Genomic DNA, 16,280 nt, shown 5'->3' on the forward strand with positions numbered 1-16,280 from the left:
TTTAGTATACATCCCATATTACAATACTATAGGTCTCAAGAACAATTAGCAAAACTTCAAAACAGTTATTATATACCTCAGTAATATAAATCTATTACTTCAATACTAAAACACTCAAAGCTTGAAGGCCAATCACCCATATGTCCCATACAACCATATGGGCCAAATAACTGGTCATGAGATATGAGCTCCATTACACACATTAATTTCCAACATCTGCTAATGAATGGAATACTGATAAAATAACAATACATTAATTTCCATCTCAAATATTCAATTTTTAATAATCTTTAAGACTGCCCTTCTATCTATCTATACGGTAAAACTAACATGAGTATATATAAACTCTATACTACAATTTCATTTTTTTTTCTCTTACTACCTTCCATGCCATCCACAATGGACTTGTAGATCTGATTGGTCACCAAAATTGTTCTTTAGCTAGCATTTAATCTTGTGATAATCTGCAATCATTTAGTAACTAAATCAGTATAGATCATGTACAGTATAAGTTCATTTTAGCATCCCACCCTCATTACTATATCACTTCACATCTACAAAATGGTTTCACGCAAGACTTGTACTAATTTCATTACTAAAGAATGTACCTTCGTTGACTTTCTAGAAGTCAAATAATGTTACAGGGTCAGAAAATCAGACTGACCAGAAGCAACTAACTTGTATCATGATCAGCCCAAACATGACAAAGATATATCATTTCTTGACATTATATCTTAAAAATCCCAAAATTTCATTTACAGCAAGTCAATAAATGTTGTATGAACAATTTACCCATCCAACCGATTTGATCTTTTAAGATAATTTCTAGCTATACTCAAGTATGAGCCATAAGTATATAGTTGTCATTTAGGTACTAACTATTATTATAAAGCTTAAGCAAAATGATCAAACCTTTCTGGTGTATGACCTGCAAGCACCCACCCAACCCACCCATTAAGCCACCTCTAGTGATTTAATATAAATCATCATACTTATTTGTTATGCCAAGTGAGATGGCCATCAACATGCCTTAACTGTCATTTAACATGTAGTACCCGGAAAGCAAGTGACTATAAGAAAACACCACCGAGACATCAAGATCACCTGTCAATTCCTATGTCATAATCACAAAACATTTTAACATGAACAAACTAAAACTATTGAGTGATTGAAAAAAGTTTTTTTTTAAAAAAATAAAAAAAATACCTGGAGCTTGCTTCATTATCTGTCCGGTTCATTTCTTTATTATTTTGACTTGCCTATTTTCCCCTCGACTAATAGAGCAAATGGGTCGACCAAGCTGATTATACTCACCCTAGTCCTATATGTTTTCATTGCAAATAAATATGGTCTTACTTTAGCAATAACGTAGTGTTTTTGCTCAATAAAAACTTACGAGCTTGATCCATAATTGTCACTTGTAACCATTAGCCATTCAATTGCCAAAAGTAACATAGCAAACCAAAATAATTTCCATTTTTTCACACATGATAGTCATAGAGTCAACACCAATTACCCTTATCCTACACCACTCAAAATAACATTTAGCATGAACCATTACCCAATATCGGACAATTTCAAAACCCAAAATAACCGGCATGTACACATCTGCACTTCCTAACTATATCCAATGGGCACAAGTCCAATATTTTCATTTGGAGACCTGTTTACGGATAAAACTACTATTGACTATCTCATATGTACAATAATTCTCTGGCAAATCTCAACACTCTTTCGGTACTCAAAGTTAGACAATATATCTTTATATATCGATTTTAAAAATTTATAAACTCGAAGTACAAGATCAAAACAACCAAATATGACAAACCTTTCGGTACTCAAAACAACCATCAAATAACACTCTTTCAGTACTCGAACTCGAAGTCCAAGATCAGTCACATCATCATCAGCCCGATCGCAAATCCAAATATGACAAACCTTCTCCAACAAAACAATTTCATCAGGTATATAAGATTAGTATATAAGATTAGTATCCATTACACTTGTTAATAACAAAAATCACCCCCCACTTCTTCAAAACCTAACTGGTTAATTAATTTTTGTTTATATCCAAGACTACATGTTTATATATTCACCTTTTTCCTTTTTTATAAACATCATATAATAATCCTTCCACAAATTAAAACTGGAACATCATATAACCAATTTTCTTAAAATATAATACAAGAAAGAAAGTACTTGGTTAATTTTTTTCCCTTGCTTTGTATAATATTATCGATCGTACCAACAATATCACCAATCTTGAAAGCTCTAGCTTGATCCCACCAACCATGGCTGACCCAATAACAACCTGCAATAGCCATTAGTGCTTAAATTTGATGAGCCAGTTCACAAGCAGATTTCTATATAGATTCGTATATATATATGGGCTTTTTGTTTGGAAAGTACCTCAACTTGTCACTTTTTACTTTATTGAAGTCAAAAGAAAAAAATGTTCTATGTTGAGGACAAAAACCGGCTAAAACATCTCTTATAGGTCCGTACCGGCTAATACATGATGTGGGGTCGGTCATTACTTACGTGGCAATCATCGGTACAACAAGAACCCACCTAACCATCGAATTAATTTATAAAATCAATGTTACTCCATTTTTTTATGGCTGCTCATGCTTACATTTATAAAATCGAAGTTACAATCGACACCACTATTATATCCTCACATTACTTACTTTCTTTTCACAACTCTTCCATTTATCCCCTCATCTCCATCTATCCATCAGATTCAATCAATGTAAATTGTAAAGAAATCTATTTTTTGTTCTTTTATCAACCACCATTGGAGTATCGATAGTCTTGGCAATCAGCGTCTTCAAGTTTGATTACTTTTACTCTACAAGATCTATTGCTTCCATACCATACCATCAATCCTTAGCAATCTCACCAATCTTTAGCGAGGTGTACCCTGTTTAAATGTGGTTCTAGATCGCCAAGTTCTTTTTTTGTTGTTGAATATAAATCGAGTTGCAGCCGCCGACGTTTTTATCATTCCTACCGCCGCTGACCACGATTGCTCCTTCGGTTGGCCACCATGTGGTGGCTGATGGTTCGACTCAGCCTAACAAAACTACTGATGTTTTCGAAATGGGGGGGATCTGTGAATAATTCTGACGAATTTATGTTTAAGGGAGAAAACGGAGCTGCTTCAATAAGAATAAACCCTAACCGCCGCTGACCACCACTGCTCCGCCGGAAGTTGTAACCGCCGGCGTGAACATCACCATTGCTATATACGGGTCTTATATATTATGTGGGAGGTTATACATATATGGGTTTTGAGATATTAATGTTTGTTAATTGAATAGAAGATGAGATTGGAAATGAAAATGGATTTGATTTGAATTTAGAAAATGTTATGATTCTGGGTGATGGATTTATTAGACATCATCTCTCCCTCCTCATTCTTTCTTTTGCTTTTGTAGATGATCAGCAAATTCTTTTTTTGTTTAGTATTTCATTGTTGAAACATTAAAATCGATCAAAATATGGTGAATCTGTTAAAGTTTTGCTTCACAAAAGTCATTTGAGATAGATGGTGTTTGATAGAGATGACATGAATATGATGACATGACATACACTTCATTATTTTTTTTCTTTTATTTAATATAAAATTAAATTATGACCGGTAACCTGTTGCTTAGGCCACAATAAACGGTTTAGCCGGTTTTTGTTCCCAACATAGAACATTTTTTTCTTTTGACCTCAATAAAGTAAAAAGTGACAAGTTGAGATACTTTTCAAGTAAAAAGCCCTATATATATATATATATTATATATTTTTTAATTTCAGATCTGAAGGAAAGTGGCTTACCATATATGTAGATAATGAATATTGTTCCCTTTTCAAATGATTTCCATATTACAAATCTGTAAAAATAAAAATAAAAACTATGAAATCATTAGATATATGTATAGATATAGATATAGATTTGGACCTAGAGCCCACGACTGGCTACAATTCTGCTGCAATGTAATCACACATATATTTATAAACCCAAAATTAAAATCTTGTTTTCTTATATAAATGTGAAATGTGTGTTATTTTTGATAGAGAAAGAGATAGGAAGCTTAAATACAAAATCTAAAAACTACCTTTTGTTTTAGGTTTTCTCACTCCATTCTCCCTCCCCTGATCTCTTTCTTTTCACTTTCAAAAATCAAAAGTCCCGCCCATTTTTTACACCCATATACAAGTTACTGTCCCGCCCAAACAACCTCTCACTCATACTCTCACACACCAAATACACCATGAAATACCTACAACTTGACATCATACTTCCAATGTGGAGTAGCTCTTTGCTTGACAACACACATTTGTGATGTCACACTAGAAGTCTCCTTTAGTATGAAAGGGGGGATTGGATATAGCAAAAAGGGCAGTGGAGGCGGAAGGCAAAACACGAAGTGAAAAAGAGAAGTATGGAGTGTGATTTTGTAAGGGCAGCAAGTCACAATGATATTGTGAGGGCAGCAAGTCATAAATAACATCGGGTGCTGACGGGGGTCGGTGAGTCACAACAGTGTTGAGAGTAAGTTTGGGAGGGTCTGTGTGAAACTAAAGAGGGATGCTTTTCTTATGTGTAGAAGATAAGCCGGAGTCATTGTTTTACGGTGTAGGACTTGTTGATTTCAAGTGTATTGTAACAATTTTTTCATATAGTAGAATTTTCTCTCTTTGGAGGCCCGTGATTTTTCTCCGGTTTTGGAGTTTCCACGTTTTTGTGTTCATAATTCTTTACTGTTCTCATTGATTGTGTTGTTGGGGAATCTTTGAAGCCGTTTTTTCCAACAAATTAGACAAACCATGAAGACCAAAAAAGTCCATATTTCTTTCACTCTTGGTTTGGCGTAATTTAATTTGTACCAATGTGCTGGAAAAGTGAGTGTGGGGTTTTCACACATCTAACTTAAGTGAAAAACCTCTCACATACTAATTTTTAAATATTATTTGTATATTGAATAAATGATGGGGTCCCCATGATTTTCATGAAATAAAATTAAAAATAAGATGTGGGGAGTTTTTCACCCAAGTTGATTGTGAGACAACCCACCTTTTAGTTAATATTGATTTAAATTGTGGCCATCTATTTCAACCTTCTTTTAGCCGTGCAATATAGTGGAGGTGTCGACAACGGGTTGAGGTGGTGGCGGTACATTATTCTTTGTATGCTATGCATAATTTTATTATAGGTGTATGTATTTAAAATGAGAAAGTGAAAATAAGAGACCCCTTTAAATTTTGTATATTATTCTTTTCGAAACCTTATCAATCATGATTGTCTTTTTTTTCTTTTCTTTCTTCCTGTAAAACATATCATTGATTTGCTCGTTGATGTTGAACCAAAGTCACATTTGTATATTTCTTGGTTCATTTCGGCCCCAGTTTGGTGGTTTTAAATCATTTGAGTTTGATGTCACGATTTCTTTGTTTAGGTTACCAGATATAAATTTTCTAGTGGTGATTCGACAACATGTTGCCTACCGAAATTAGGCATGGAAAAGGATAATGTTATCAAAATCATATTATTTATTCGCTTGATAATAATGAGTGTCACTCAAACACTCTTGATTATATGCTATTCGAGGATGTTTGTGTCAGCAATCAACATGCTTATATCTTAATATCAAAAATACAATAAGTCCAACACTTCTAAAAGTGTTTTTTAGCTTTCTAAAATGTCTAAGATTTTTCAAAAGTTAATACACTTACGTTAACTAATATTAATATCAAATAGTTCTGAAAAGTTTTTATAATTTAAAGACTTCTCAAAATAGGAAGTCTAATAAGTCTAATACTTATAAACTTGTTAGCTTTCTAATGTGTAAAAAATACTTAGTTTTTTTTTTTCAAATTTGATTGCGGCTTTTTTACAAAATCTAATAATCTTATAATCAACTTTAAATAAGCTACCTCAAACGCCCCCTTAACAATAAAAATGATAATTAGCCAACCCAAAAGGCCAAAACTAATGAACGAACATACAAATGTTAAGTGGATGAATGAATGCCGATGAAGTCATAGCTTTTAGTTAAACAATGATGTTGAATAAAGTCTTATAAGGGTTTTGGATCTAATGATGTTGATACTTTATAACATGCTGAATCTTGATAGAAGCTTTCAATACATGGTTTATGGGGTTAATTAAGGTCTCAAAATCCATTGTTGATTCGTTTTTTAACTAATCTAGATTGCTAACTTTGTTGAAAAGTTGTTGTTACATATGAATAATTTGTTTTTGAGTGAACATGAATTTTCAAAATCTTATTTGATCACTATAATATGTTTTGCTTTAGTCATTATTGTTATCTGCTAACTTACAAAAAGTATTGTCAACTAAGTTAAAACGTGTGATTTTATCTTTTAATCCTATTTTTGTGTTATATGTATCTTTTCCTCTAACTTTCGTACTTGCTTTATCACCTTGATATATTTATGAATCAATAACAATATTGAATGTTAAAAAAAAACCTAAGTTCAAATGTGATTCACTGATATGAATTGCTTGTTAATTGGTCAAATCATTGATAAAATACACCTCTATCATAAAAATTGCTTGTCTATTCGTCAAAGCATTCATAGATCATATCATCAAAAACTTGTAAACGACTATTAGCCTCAAAACCTTTGTAAACGACTATTAGCTAAGGCTGAGAAGAGTGAGGCGGTTAGCCCGGCCCCCACGTGCGAGCCGTCGGCTAATCGCCAGCCACACTACCCCGGCTGGGTGGTTAGGGGTTGGGGCGGATTCTTTGGGTCGATGCTTTATTCCTTCACTTTTCTCATTTTCAAAAACTTGACCGTTGACAATGGCTATATTTAAAAAAAATCCATTTAATTTAAACTTTATTCTTTATTTAAACAACCATTTTACATTTAAACTCATATTTTCTTCTTCTTCTACTACTCTCTTCTTCTTCTCCAACTATACTTCTAAGAAAAAAATGTATCCCAACAATCCTTTCAACACCCCGGTTTACCGTCCACGCCAAAACACAACAAATCAACCTGATTTTAACAATCCCAACTTAGCCAAAGTTTGGCTCGAAGTTACCGAAGACCCGAAGGAAGGTATATATTTTCCCCTTTTTTATGTTTTTTAGGTATTTTTTTTGAATTTTTTGTTTTTAAAATTTTTTGATACATTTTTTTGCCAGTTTTTTATTCTGTTTTTATACATTTCTAGGTTTTTTCGTTTTCTTTTATTTTTCAAATTTTAGTAATTTTCAGTTTTTATTTAATAACAGTTTTTTCATCTTTTAACTTTTTAGAAAAATTCGGATTCGTTTTCTGTTTTTTTCCCGTTTCTAGTTTTTATAATTTTTGAATTTTCAATTTATATTTTTTCTGTTTTTTAATATAAATGTGTTTTCTTTATATATAAGTGTTTTTTTATACTAATAGTGTTTTGGTTTTTTTTTTAAACTTAAACTTTCAAAAAAAAGGACGTATTGGGCAAGAATTTGTGAGAAGTTGCTCGCACTATAAGACAAAACCAGTTCGTTACCGTGATGGCGGTATTGTGGGACCGAATTGGAGAAAAATGTGTCCACACATTCAAAACTTCAACCAAATCTATACTCGGCGAACCAATGCAAACAAATATCAAAGCGGTGAGAATCATGCAGACGTAGTGAAAAGTGTCATCGCCAAGTATCATGGAATTTATGAGGAAGTGTTTGCGTTTTTGCCCATTTGGGAAATAAGACATAGTTTCAAGTTTCACTATGTGGTGGACATGATTTGCAAATTGGTCTTTCATTTCGTTGGCCGGTTCGATTCTATCAACAATTATTTGTACTTTTTGGACAAAAATAAAGTGAGAACAAATATTAATTCTCCTAAACATATTATAGTATTTATATTTATATTCTCCACCTACCATCCTTCTCTTCATCTTCCCCAGAACCCTGCCCATAAAAACTATAGAGAATTCAACCAATCATTTTGAACACAAATATGATTGACAACAAAATTAACAAATAAGTATTATAAATCTAACAAATCCAGTGTATGGAGCAGCACGGGTTACTTGAATAACAAATCAAGATCGAATATTGGGAGATATCTAATAGTCACGATAGTTTCACTTCCTACAAATTTCGGTCAGGCACAACAGTTTCTTGCTCTTAAATTAAATGTGTAAAGATTTTGATTTTCTAGATCCAGATAGATGGGGTGGTTAGATATAAGTGTGGTTGTATAACGGTGTTGTAGGAGATGGTGTGAGTGGTGTTGTCCGGTGAGTGTTATGGTGGTGATGTCCGGCGACTGAAGTCTGGGATGCCGACGATTTTTTGATAAATAAATCTATTGTGAGGACTTATAAATATAGGATATATGTATATGTATACTAGTATATATAATTTTTTAAAATCCACATAAATACGTATGTGCTTTTAATCCAGTAAGCGATGACTAGGCATACCATATAACCTTTCATTTAAATGGGTAACCAACTAGTATGTCATTTGTTACATCCTTTAAACATAATAATGAGTTCATTACATTGTATAGACACTCGAGTACATCATTACATAACATTAACAAGCGGACGTAATTCATTACATTCGGAGGCATTAAACCTTTTAAAACCATTGTGACAAGTACTCGTATTCCACTAAACTTTTTTCCTTATTTACCCTTTAATTTTTCACATCTCGTATACATCAAGAGGATTTTTATACTTATGAATCAAGAAAATTAATCATTATCTAAAATTAAATAAATATAAAACCATTATTAATTAAGTTGCAAAACGTTTACCAACTTTGTTACATATGAACAAACAATGAATATGTTTAGTATAAAGTTTCCTTTTTCCCCCATTATTATCTATACAGATGTCGATATTGATGTCGATATAGATATAGATATAGAAATAGTAGATATTTATAAATAGAACAGTAGTCATAGCAATCTGATCTGACTGACCTGAGAGAGAGAGAGGAGTGTATTAATTGGGGCTGCAGCAAGTCAATAACAGGTGTAGTGAATCAGTCACCATTTGTATCGTCACCAGCAACACGTGGCATCAACGACGTCGTTTTAGCCATGATAAGAACGATGTTCGCTCGCACATTATTCAATCGTACCACCACTAGTCTTCATCTTCATCACTCGTTACGTTGCTCCTATAGTCGCAAGGTCCGTTTTTTAATTCATTTTGTTAATTAATTACGGTTTTAATTATTCGAATTATTGATTTAATTATATATGTATAGATGAGTACGGAAACAGAGAGTGTAGTGGCTGGGATAAAGAAAGCAGGATTGTTTCAAACGAAAGGTTTTATTGGTGGCAAATGGATTGATGCTTATGATGGCAAGACTATTGAGGTTTTTTTTTTTTTTTATAAATATTTTTGGTGTGTTTATTAGTAGTTGATTATGTATATATGACAACATTGTTATTACTTTTTTGAACTTTTATTGAGTTTATTGTAGTCTAGTTAGTGGTCACTAGAATACTGGTTAGTCAAGAAAATTAGAGCCAAAAGGGTTGACTTTAGTTTAAGTGTGCTATGTTTTTTGAACACTAAAATGCAGTTTGAATTGTATGGCTATTAAGTGTGTTTTATTATATTAACAGAGAAGCAGAATTATTTTTTGGATCAGGCGCGAGTGATGCATATTTGATAAACTTATAAATTAACCGTTAAAATTAGGTTTATCAGGTTCAAAAAAGTGATAAACCAAAAAAAACTTCGCAGCCAAACACCTCCTAAGTCCTAACAATAGTCATTTTTACTATAAAGTGTGGTATAATTTGGCTAATAGACTCTTTTTATTTTTACATTTTGTAATATAACATATCTGTATAATGTAGTTAACACTCTTGGAATGGGATGTTGTGGTGATTATTTTTTACACTTTATTCTATGTTGATTATGATCTAGCTTCACTGGTTGCTCAAATTGAGTTGTTCAGCTATGTGTTCTTTTTTCTTTTGAAGAACTAAAACTATGTGTTCTTAGAATTTAAATAGTAGCTAGAACTGGAATGATTTACAAAAACTTAAGTTTTAGTGCTTCAACTCGAGAACCTGAAGAAAATATTGATTTGACAATTAATTGGGTTGAAAGTTCTTTGATTTTCTTAATTTACACATGTTGGTGGTGGCAGGTTAACAATCCTGCCAGGGGTGATGTTATAACTTCTGTTGCATGCATGGGAGAGAGGGAAACACAAGATGCTATTTCTTCAGCTTATGATGCTTTTGGCCGTATGTATTTTCAAATTTATTTGCATTCTGTTGAATATTTGTTTGATGATAGATGCATGTTGCTTTATGTGGTTGCATGTGACATAACCAAATAGTATAATTATTTCTTTTGTAGATTGGAGTAAGTTAACTGCTGCTGATAGAAGTAATCGCCTACGTAATTGGTATTAGATGTTGATATTGAAGTTTTTATTAGCAGCTGTTAAAAGATTCATAATGTATAATGATTCATTACTTTTGATTATTTCACCAAACACATAATTAAAGGTATAACTCGCTGATTGAACATAAAGAAGAGCTTGGACAACTCATAACTTTGGAGCAAGGAAAGCCTCTAAAAGAAGCCATTGGGGAGGTATAATGTCAGGCATTTTGAATAAAGATGTTCATGTTTCGAGACAAGTGTATAATTGGTGTTTTTTTTTGTTGACATTTTGCAGGTTGTATATGCGGCTAGTTTCATTGAGTTCTTTGCAGAAGAGGCAAAACGTGTTTATGGTGATATCATTCCGTCAACTCTTCCTGATCGCCGTCTTTTTGTACTAAAGCAGGTGATTTATTTTATCCGAAAACATCTAAAACTGTTTTTAACCTTTTTCCCTTTCAAGTCTTTCGCTGACCCTTGTGTCCATGAATAGAGAAGATCTGGACTCTCGATTTCTATTCAGTTTGTTCTATAGTATTTGCTTTTACTAATGTTTTCTCCAACTTGCAGCCTGTTGGTGTGGTTGGTGCAATCACTCCATGGAATTTCCCCTTAGCAATGATTGCTCGGAAGGTATGTTTTTAACATAACAAAAATAACAACGCTGCATTATTGTGGTACTTGACCTGTGTAATCTTGGGTGGGTCGATATGGGTTAGTTTTTATATCAAATAAATGAAAAGGGGAACTAAAAACTTAGCTTTAAGCTGACAGACCTTTAGCCTAGCACTATCGAGGTAGACCTTTAACCAAGAGGTTGTGGGTTATAGTCCTGGTAACGAAATGGTGTGACTTAACTCAGAATATTGACAAATTATGTCTCGATTAATCGCCTTAAATAAGCTTACAAAGAAATGAGTCAAGAGTCCCCCATTGTAATTTTCTTAGCATAAAACATCCTAAATTATGGACAACATGTTATTTGTAATCATTTAAGAAACTGAGTTTTTGGACAAAAGTATTGCCGGTTGACCTGACCCGTTACCCAACCCGTCTTATCTGCCTGATTTGTGACTTTTAGTGTTAATAGTTGTTGGCTGTAACTCAGAATGAAAAGTTGTGTGTTGTTGTTGGATCAGGTTGGTCCTGCTCTTGCCTGTGGCTGTACTATTGTTATTAAGCCCTCCGAGCTCACACCATTGACTGCCCTAGCAGCAGCTGAGCTTGCACATCAATCTGGAATCCCACCGGTATGTCTTTTGGAGTTTTATACTTTACACCAATATGTGTAACTTTGTATACAATGTAAAAGGTACATATATATATATATATATATATGCCGTATAAGAGTGTGTGTGTGTTTGCGTATATTAATATATAACTTCTAAATTCTTTCCTGCTCTCTAAAAATTCATAGGGTGTCTTGAATGTGGTCATGGGAGATGCTGCTAAAATCGGAACATCTCTAGTTGAGAGCCCACAGGTTTTTAAATCTAATCTTAAAATTCATATTGATCTGTGTCATTCATTATCCAAGGATATAACATGACATTCATCCTTTTCTTTTAAATTAGGTAAGGAAGATAACCTTTACTGGCTCAACAGCAGTTGGAAAGAAATTGATGGCGGGTTCTGCTGAGACCGTCAAAAAGGTATTTGTATTGAACTTCATAGTTTTATTCATATATGTTGCAGCTGCCAATTTTCTCATTAAATTTTTTTTGCTGTTGCAGGTATCTCTTGAACTTGGTGGTAATGCACCTTGCATAATCTTCGATGATGCAGACTTGGAAGTGGCACTTAAAGGGACCGTAAGTGATTCACATTTTGTTTATTTTGTATGCACAAGTGGTACATATTGTTTAAAAGCTTACATCAAGATGGTAACTTCTCAGTTACTAATTAGGACTATGTCACGTAATATTATATATGATAAAGAAATATGGGATTAAACATTTGGCAAACATGTGTGTGCAAATAGTTAACTAAAATTAGGAGTATGTCACGTGGTATATATGTTTAAAAACCTTATCAGGGTATTAATGCCTATTCATTCTTTGATTTCAGTTGGCAACCAAATTTCGTAACACTGGACAAACATGTGTATGTGCAAATAGAGTCCTTGTGCAAGAAGGTATAATGGAATATTATGTTATATAGAATCACTATTTTAAACTTTTTGTGGTTGTTTATGTATCTTTCACCATCTATAAGTATTTGTTGCATGACAATACAAGTACCGCCCCTGTAGGCATATATGAGAAGTTTACAAGTGCCTTTTCAAATGCTGTTCAGAACCTTAAAGTTGGCGATGGTTTTAGTGAAGGGGTTGTTCAGGTAACCATTTATACATATATGAGAAGTTTACAAGTGATATTTCAAAATTCGTTCTAATAGATTGTTTTAAGAAGTAGATCATCTATAGATTATTATTATCATTTATATGAATTTTAGAATGGTATCATCAAGAAGTACTTTAGGAGGTATTTGGATGTGTGTTTAAACTATTTATGAATTTGAATTATTCGGGTCACGCTTATCAGATTTGGAGAAGTATGCAATAAAATTTCTAAAAAAAATAATTACTAAGATAACTTGCTATTACCGGCAAATCCTTAAGCTGTAATAATCATTTTGATGATGCACATCCAAATGACCCCTTTGCATTCTTTTCTTAATTAAGGAGAGGTAGCATTTAATATTTGTTATTGATGTCCAATGTTTTTATATTCTTATGTAGGGTCCACTTATCAATGAGGCTGCTGTACTGAAGGTTGGGTTTCTTGAATTATTTCAGATTTCATCCAACTAGTGTTCTTGTCTAGCTATTATATTATGAATCCATTTAAGTCAGCTTATCTGTTCTAATGGTACCTTGCAGGTTGAGTCATTTGTGCAAGATGCTGTCTCGAAGGTTTGAATGCAACATTAACTGTTAAAACTATACATGGCTAATTTGTGCGACTGTACAAACTCAAGTACAGTCATTAGTGTCTTTTGTTTTATAGTAGGTTGTATCAATCTAAAAGTTATCCTAAATCCCTGCTTAATAGGGCAGATAAGATACACAAAGTATACTAAGTTCTATCTTATTGATTGTATATTTGTATGTCCCGTAGCATAACCATGATAACTGTCTTGACAAGTGTAATATATTGTTTGGTACAGGGAGCAAAAGTTCTTCTCGGTGGTAAGAGACATAGCTTAGGCTTTACTTTTTATGAGCCTACAGTTATTGGTGATGTCAAGAACGAGATGCTTATAGCAAGGTAAATCCGAACTTCTCTAATAAGGTGGCAATTTTGACCCATTTACTTAACAATGAGTCCATTTTGGCCGTGTCTCATATCAAACAGGTCGAATCATAAAACTTAGCTAACAGGGTAACAGGTTGGAAATCAGCACGAAATTTATATCAACTCCCTAAATCAGTTTATTTTTCTATATCTTATTATTGTAAATAATATATTTTGTAACCGGAATTAACCCAAGCTGATGCCCCCTATACTAAAAATGACCTGTTTCAACGAGAATGTCTTTTGACCGACCTGTCACCCATTCCACCTGACCTGCCCAGCTTGCACCTTTAGGTTTTGGTGTTATTGGGGTGGCTATGCGGTTCACTTGTGAGTAATAGAATACTTATTTGAGTAATTGCTTAGAAGCTTTTAGTTTCCAAGTTATATGCATTTCGATTATATATGTCTGGACTAGTATTTGAATCTGTATTGCTACAGGCAGGAAGTTTTTGGACCCGTTGCACCAGTTATACGTTTTAAAACGGAAGAAGAAGCTATACAAATTGCTAACGACACCAATGCAGGTCATATATTTATGATCTACATACATCCGTACATGATATTTTACATTGTTGATCGATTCATTTATAAATACCTTTTCCAGGTGGTTTTTTAATTGATTAGTTTGCTAAGGCTTGTGACACATAGTTGGTATACATGTGCAGGATTAGCTGCTTACATATTCACAAACAGTATTAAGCGTTCGTGGCGTGTGTCTGAGGCTCTTGAATATGGTATTGTTGGAGTTAATGAGGGATTGGTTTCTACAGAGGTACCTGTTCCATATCTTGTAGAGATGTAGCAAGAAGGGTGGGATAGGAGGGTTGTTACCGGGTCAAATCGGGCCAAGTTGGACCAATCCACAAACGCTTTTGATTTTCTTTTCTTGAATTTTATGAACAGTTAATACTCTATATAAGTACTCCCAGAATGATGATCTACTTGCATAAATTGGACAAGTTAGGAGGTTTTGTGCATTTTGAATATACGTTGGGTGACTTTCTTCCCATTTGGCCGATGTAACCTGTTTTTGTTCATGCTAATTATGTTAATTTTACCCATTTGACCCGTTCGACAAACATCATCCCAATTCTGCCCATTTATGGGTCAAAATTTTGCTTAATATTATACTGTAGTAGCCTAGTAGCATTGATATAGACAATGATTATAGACAATGATTTCCTTATGTATCTGTAGTAGCCTAGTAATTATAGACAATGATTTCCTTATGTATCTGCATCACATATTTACAGGTGGCTCCATTTGGAGGTTTTAAGCAGTCTGGCTTAGGAAGGGAAGGTTCCAAATACGGGTTGGATGATTATCTTGAGGTAAGTACCAGAACACAGTAGAATAATCTTTATGCAATATCAGTCATGAAAGTCTTGCCAAAATACGAGGGTGATTATTGATTATCAATCTCTTGCAGATCAAGTATGTTTGTATGGGAAACATGGCATGATAAATGAGCTTTGATGATGTTCTGCAATGTTATAAAGTTATGAAGGCGAAACTGAAAAACGGAAAGCATCATTAGTGAGAGTTGAAATGGATACTCGATAAAAATTGCAACATGGTTTGACTTGGACATTGGAGTCCAGACTCTTTAGAGCGCGTAGATTTATTTTTTTATCTTTTCGTTTTGTTTCTTTTTCTAGATACCAGTGTAATGTCTCTATCATGTTAGCTGAATAAATAGAGCCAATTTTCTTACCCTTGGCAATTAGAATGAATTTTGTTGTACCCAAAATATTATAAGATCAATAAATGGAAGAGGGTCCTTAGGTTCATGCAAAATGATGGCAGTTTTGGCTCTCTGATTAGCCAGGTTTTGCAATTATATCCGTGTTTAACATTGTCATTAAAAGTTCTGTAATTATAATTGGGTTCAAATGCAATCTAAACAAAAACAAACCATTTTCAAGAGATGTACAACTTCTGTTGACAAAATTCGTCCAAAAAATTTAGCAAATGTATTTTAATTGCAGTTATTTATCATCAAAACTTTACTAAATGGGAAAAATACAATGTATTGTAACCTTTGTTATTTATTTAAAATTACAAATTATTGTAACTTAATTAGGTTTTTGATTTGGTTTTGTTTTGAAAATTAACAATTAGTTAATCAAATCATAAATTAAATTTCAAAATCAATTTGATCCCAGACCAAACCAAAAATTCAAGAAACCAAGTCAATATCGAAAGTTCGACTTCAAATTCGTTTTATTCGCGTATTCAACCTAAATCCATATGCTGAACATGCTTTCTTTCTGTCCTCACAGCCTTAAAAAAGTTAATAAATAGTATTTGTTTTTATGTATTGCAACTATTTTATTTTTTTTAAAAAAAGAGGCCGTTTCTATTTTTAAAAATTAAGTGACTGAATGGATAAAGTAATTGAACTTAATAAGGGGGTGGGTTAATAAATAGTATTTGTTTTTATGTATTGCAACTATTTTTTTTAAAATGGTATCGGAGGATACTCTAATATTTTAAGTCTGGTATTTTCAATATTCAATACTGGCAGGTATTTCCGATATTTTTCGGTATTATCATTCCGGTATTTCCGGTATTTTTATTTGTGAGTTTTTTTTTAA

The 16,280-nt window shown here is 33.1% G+C and overlaps 1 protein-coding gene across 1 annotated transcript; it reads left to right on the forward strand.

The window, feature by feature from the left end:
* The first annotated feature begins 8,875 nt into the window (after nucleotides 1-8,875).
* On the forward strand, nucleotides 8,876-15,480 carry LOC122591200 (succinate-semialdehyde dehydrogenase, mitochondrial). The gene is made up of 20 exons (XM_043763424.1): nucleotides 8,876-9,162; nucleotides 9,240-9,353; nucleotides 10,140-10,239; nucleotides 10,355-10,403; nucleotides 10,507-10,594; nucleotides 10,680-10,790; nucleotides 10,955-11,017; nucleotides 11,524-11,634; nucleotides 11,802-11,867; nucleotides 11,959-12,036; nucleotides 12,118-12,195; nucleotides 12,452-12,518; nucleotides 12,636-12,721; nucleotides 13,125-13,157; nucleotides 13,266-13,298; nucleotides 13,553-13,653; nucleotides 14,122-14,207; nucleotides 14,349-14,455; nucleotides 14,937-15,014; nucleotides 15,113-15,480. Exons 1-20 carry the CDS (start codon nucleotides 9,070-9,072, stop codon nucleotides 15,143-15,145), a joined length of 1,575 nt encoding a protein of 524 aa, XP_043619359.1. The 5' UTR covers nucleotides 8,876-9,069; the 3' UTR covers nucleotides 15,146-15,480.
* Nucleotides 15,481-16,280: the final 800 nt, after the last annotated feature.

This window comes from Erigeron canadensis, chromosome 3 (genome assembly GCF_010389155.1).
Source record: "Erigeron canadensis isolate Cc75 chromosome 3, C_canadensis_v1, whole genome shotgun sequence".
NCBI classification, from domain to species: Eukaryota; Viridiplantae; Streptophyta; class Magnoliopsida; order Asterales; family Asteraceae; genus Erigeron; species Erigeron canadensis.

What these genes read in the sequence shown, in the direction of transcription:
- LOC122591200 (XM_043763424.1), top strand. Translation starts at nt 9,070, where the DNA reads ATGATAAGAACGATGTTCGCTCGCACATTATTCAATCGTACCACCACT. An exon ending in AGTAATCGCCTACGTAATTG is followed by an intron (nt 10,404 to 10,506) that starts GTATTAGATGTT and finishes ACATAATTAAAG; the next exon opens with GTATAACTCGCTGATTGAAC. An exon ending in TTAGTGAAGGGGTTGTTCAG is followed by an intron (nt 12,722 to 13,124) that starts GTAACCATTTAT and finishes ATTCTTATGTAG; the next exon opens with GGTCCACTTATCAATGAGGC.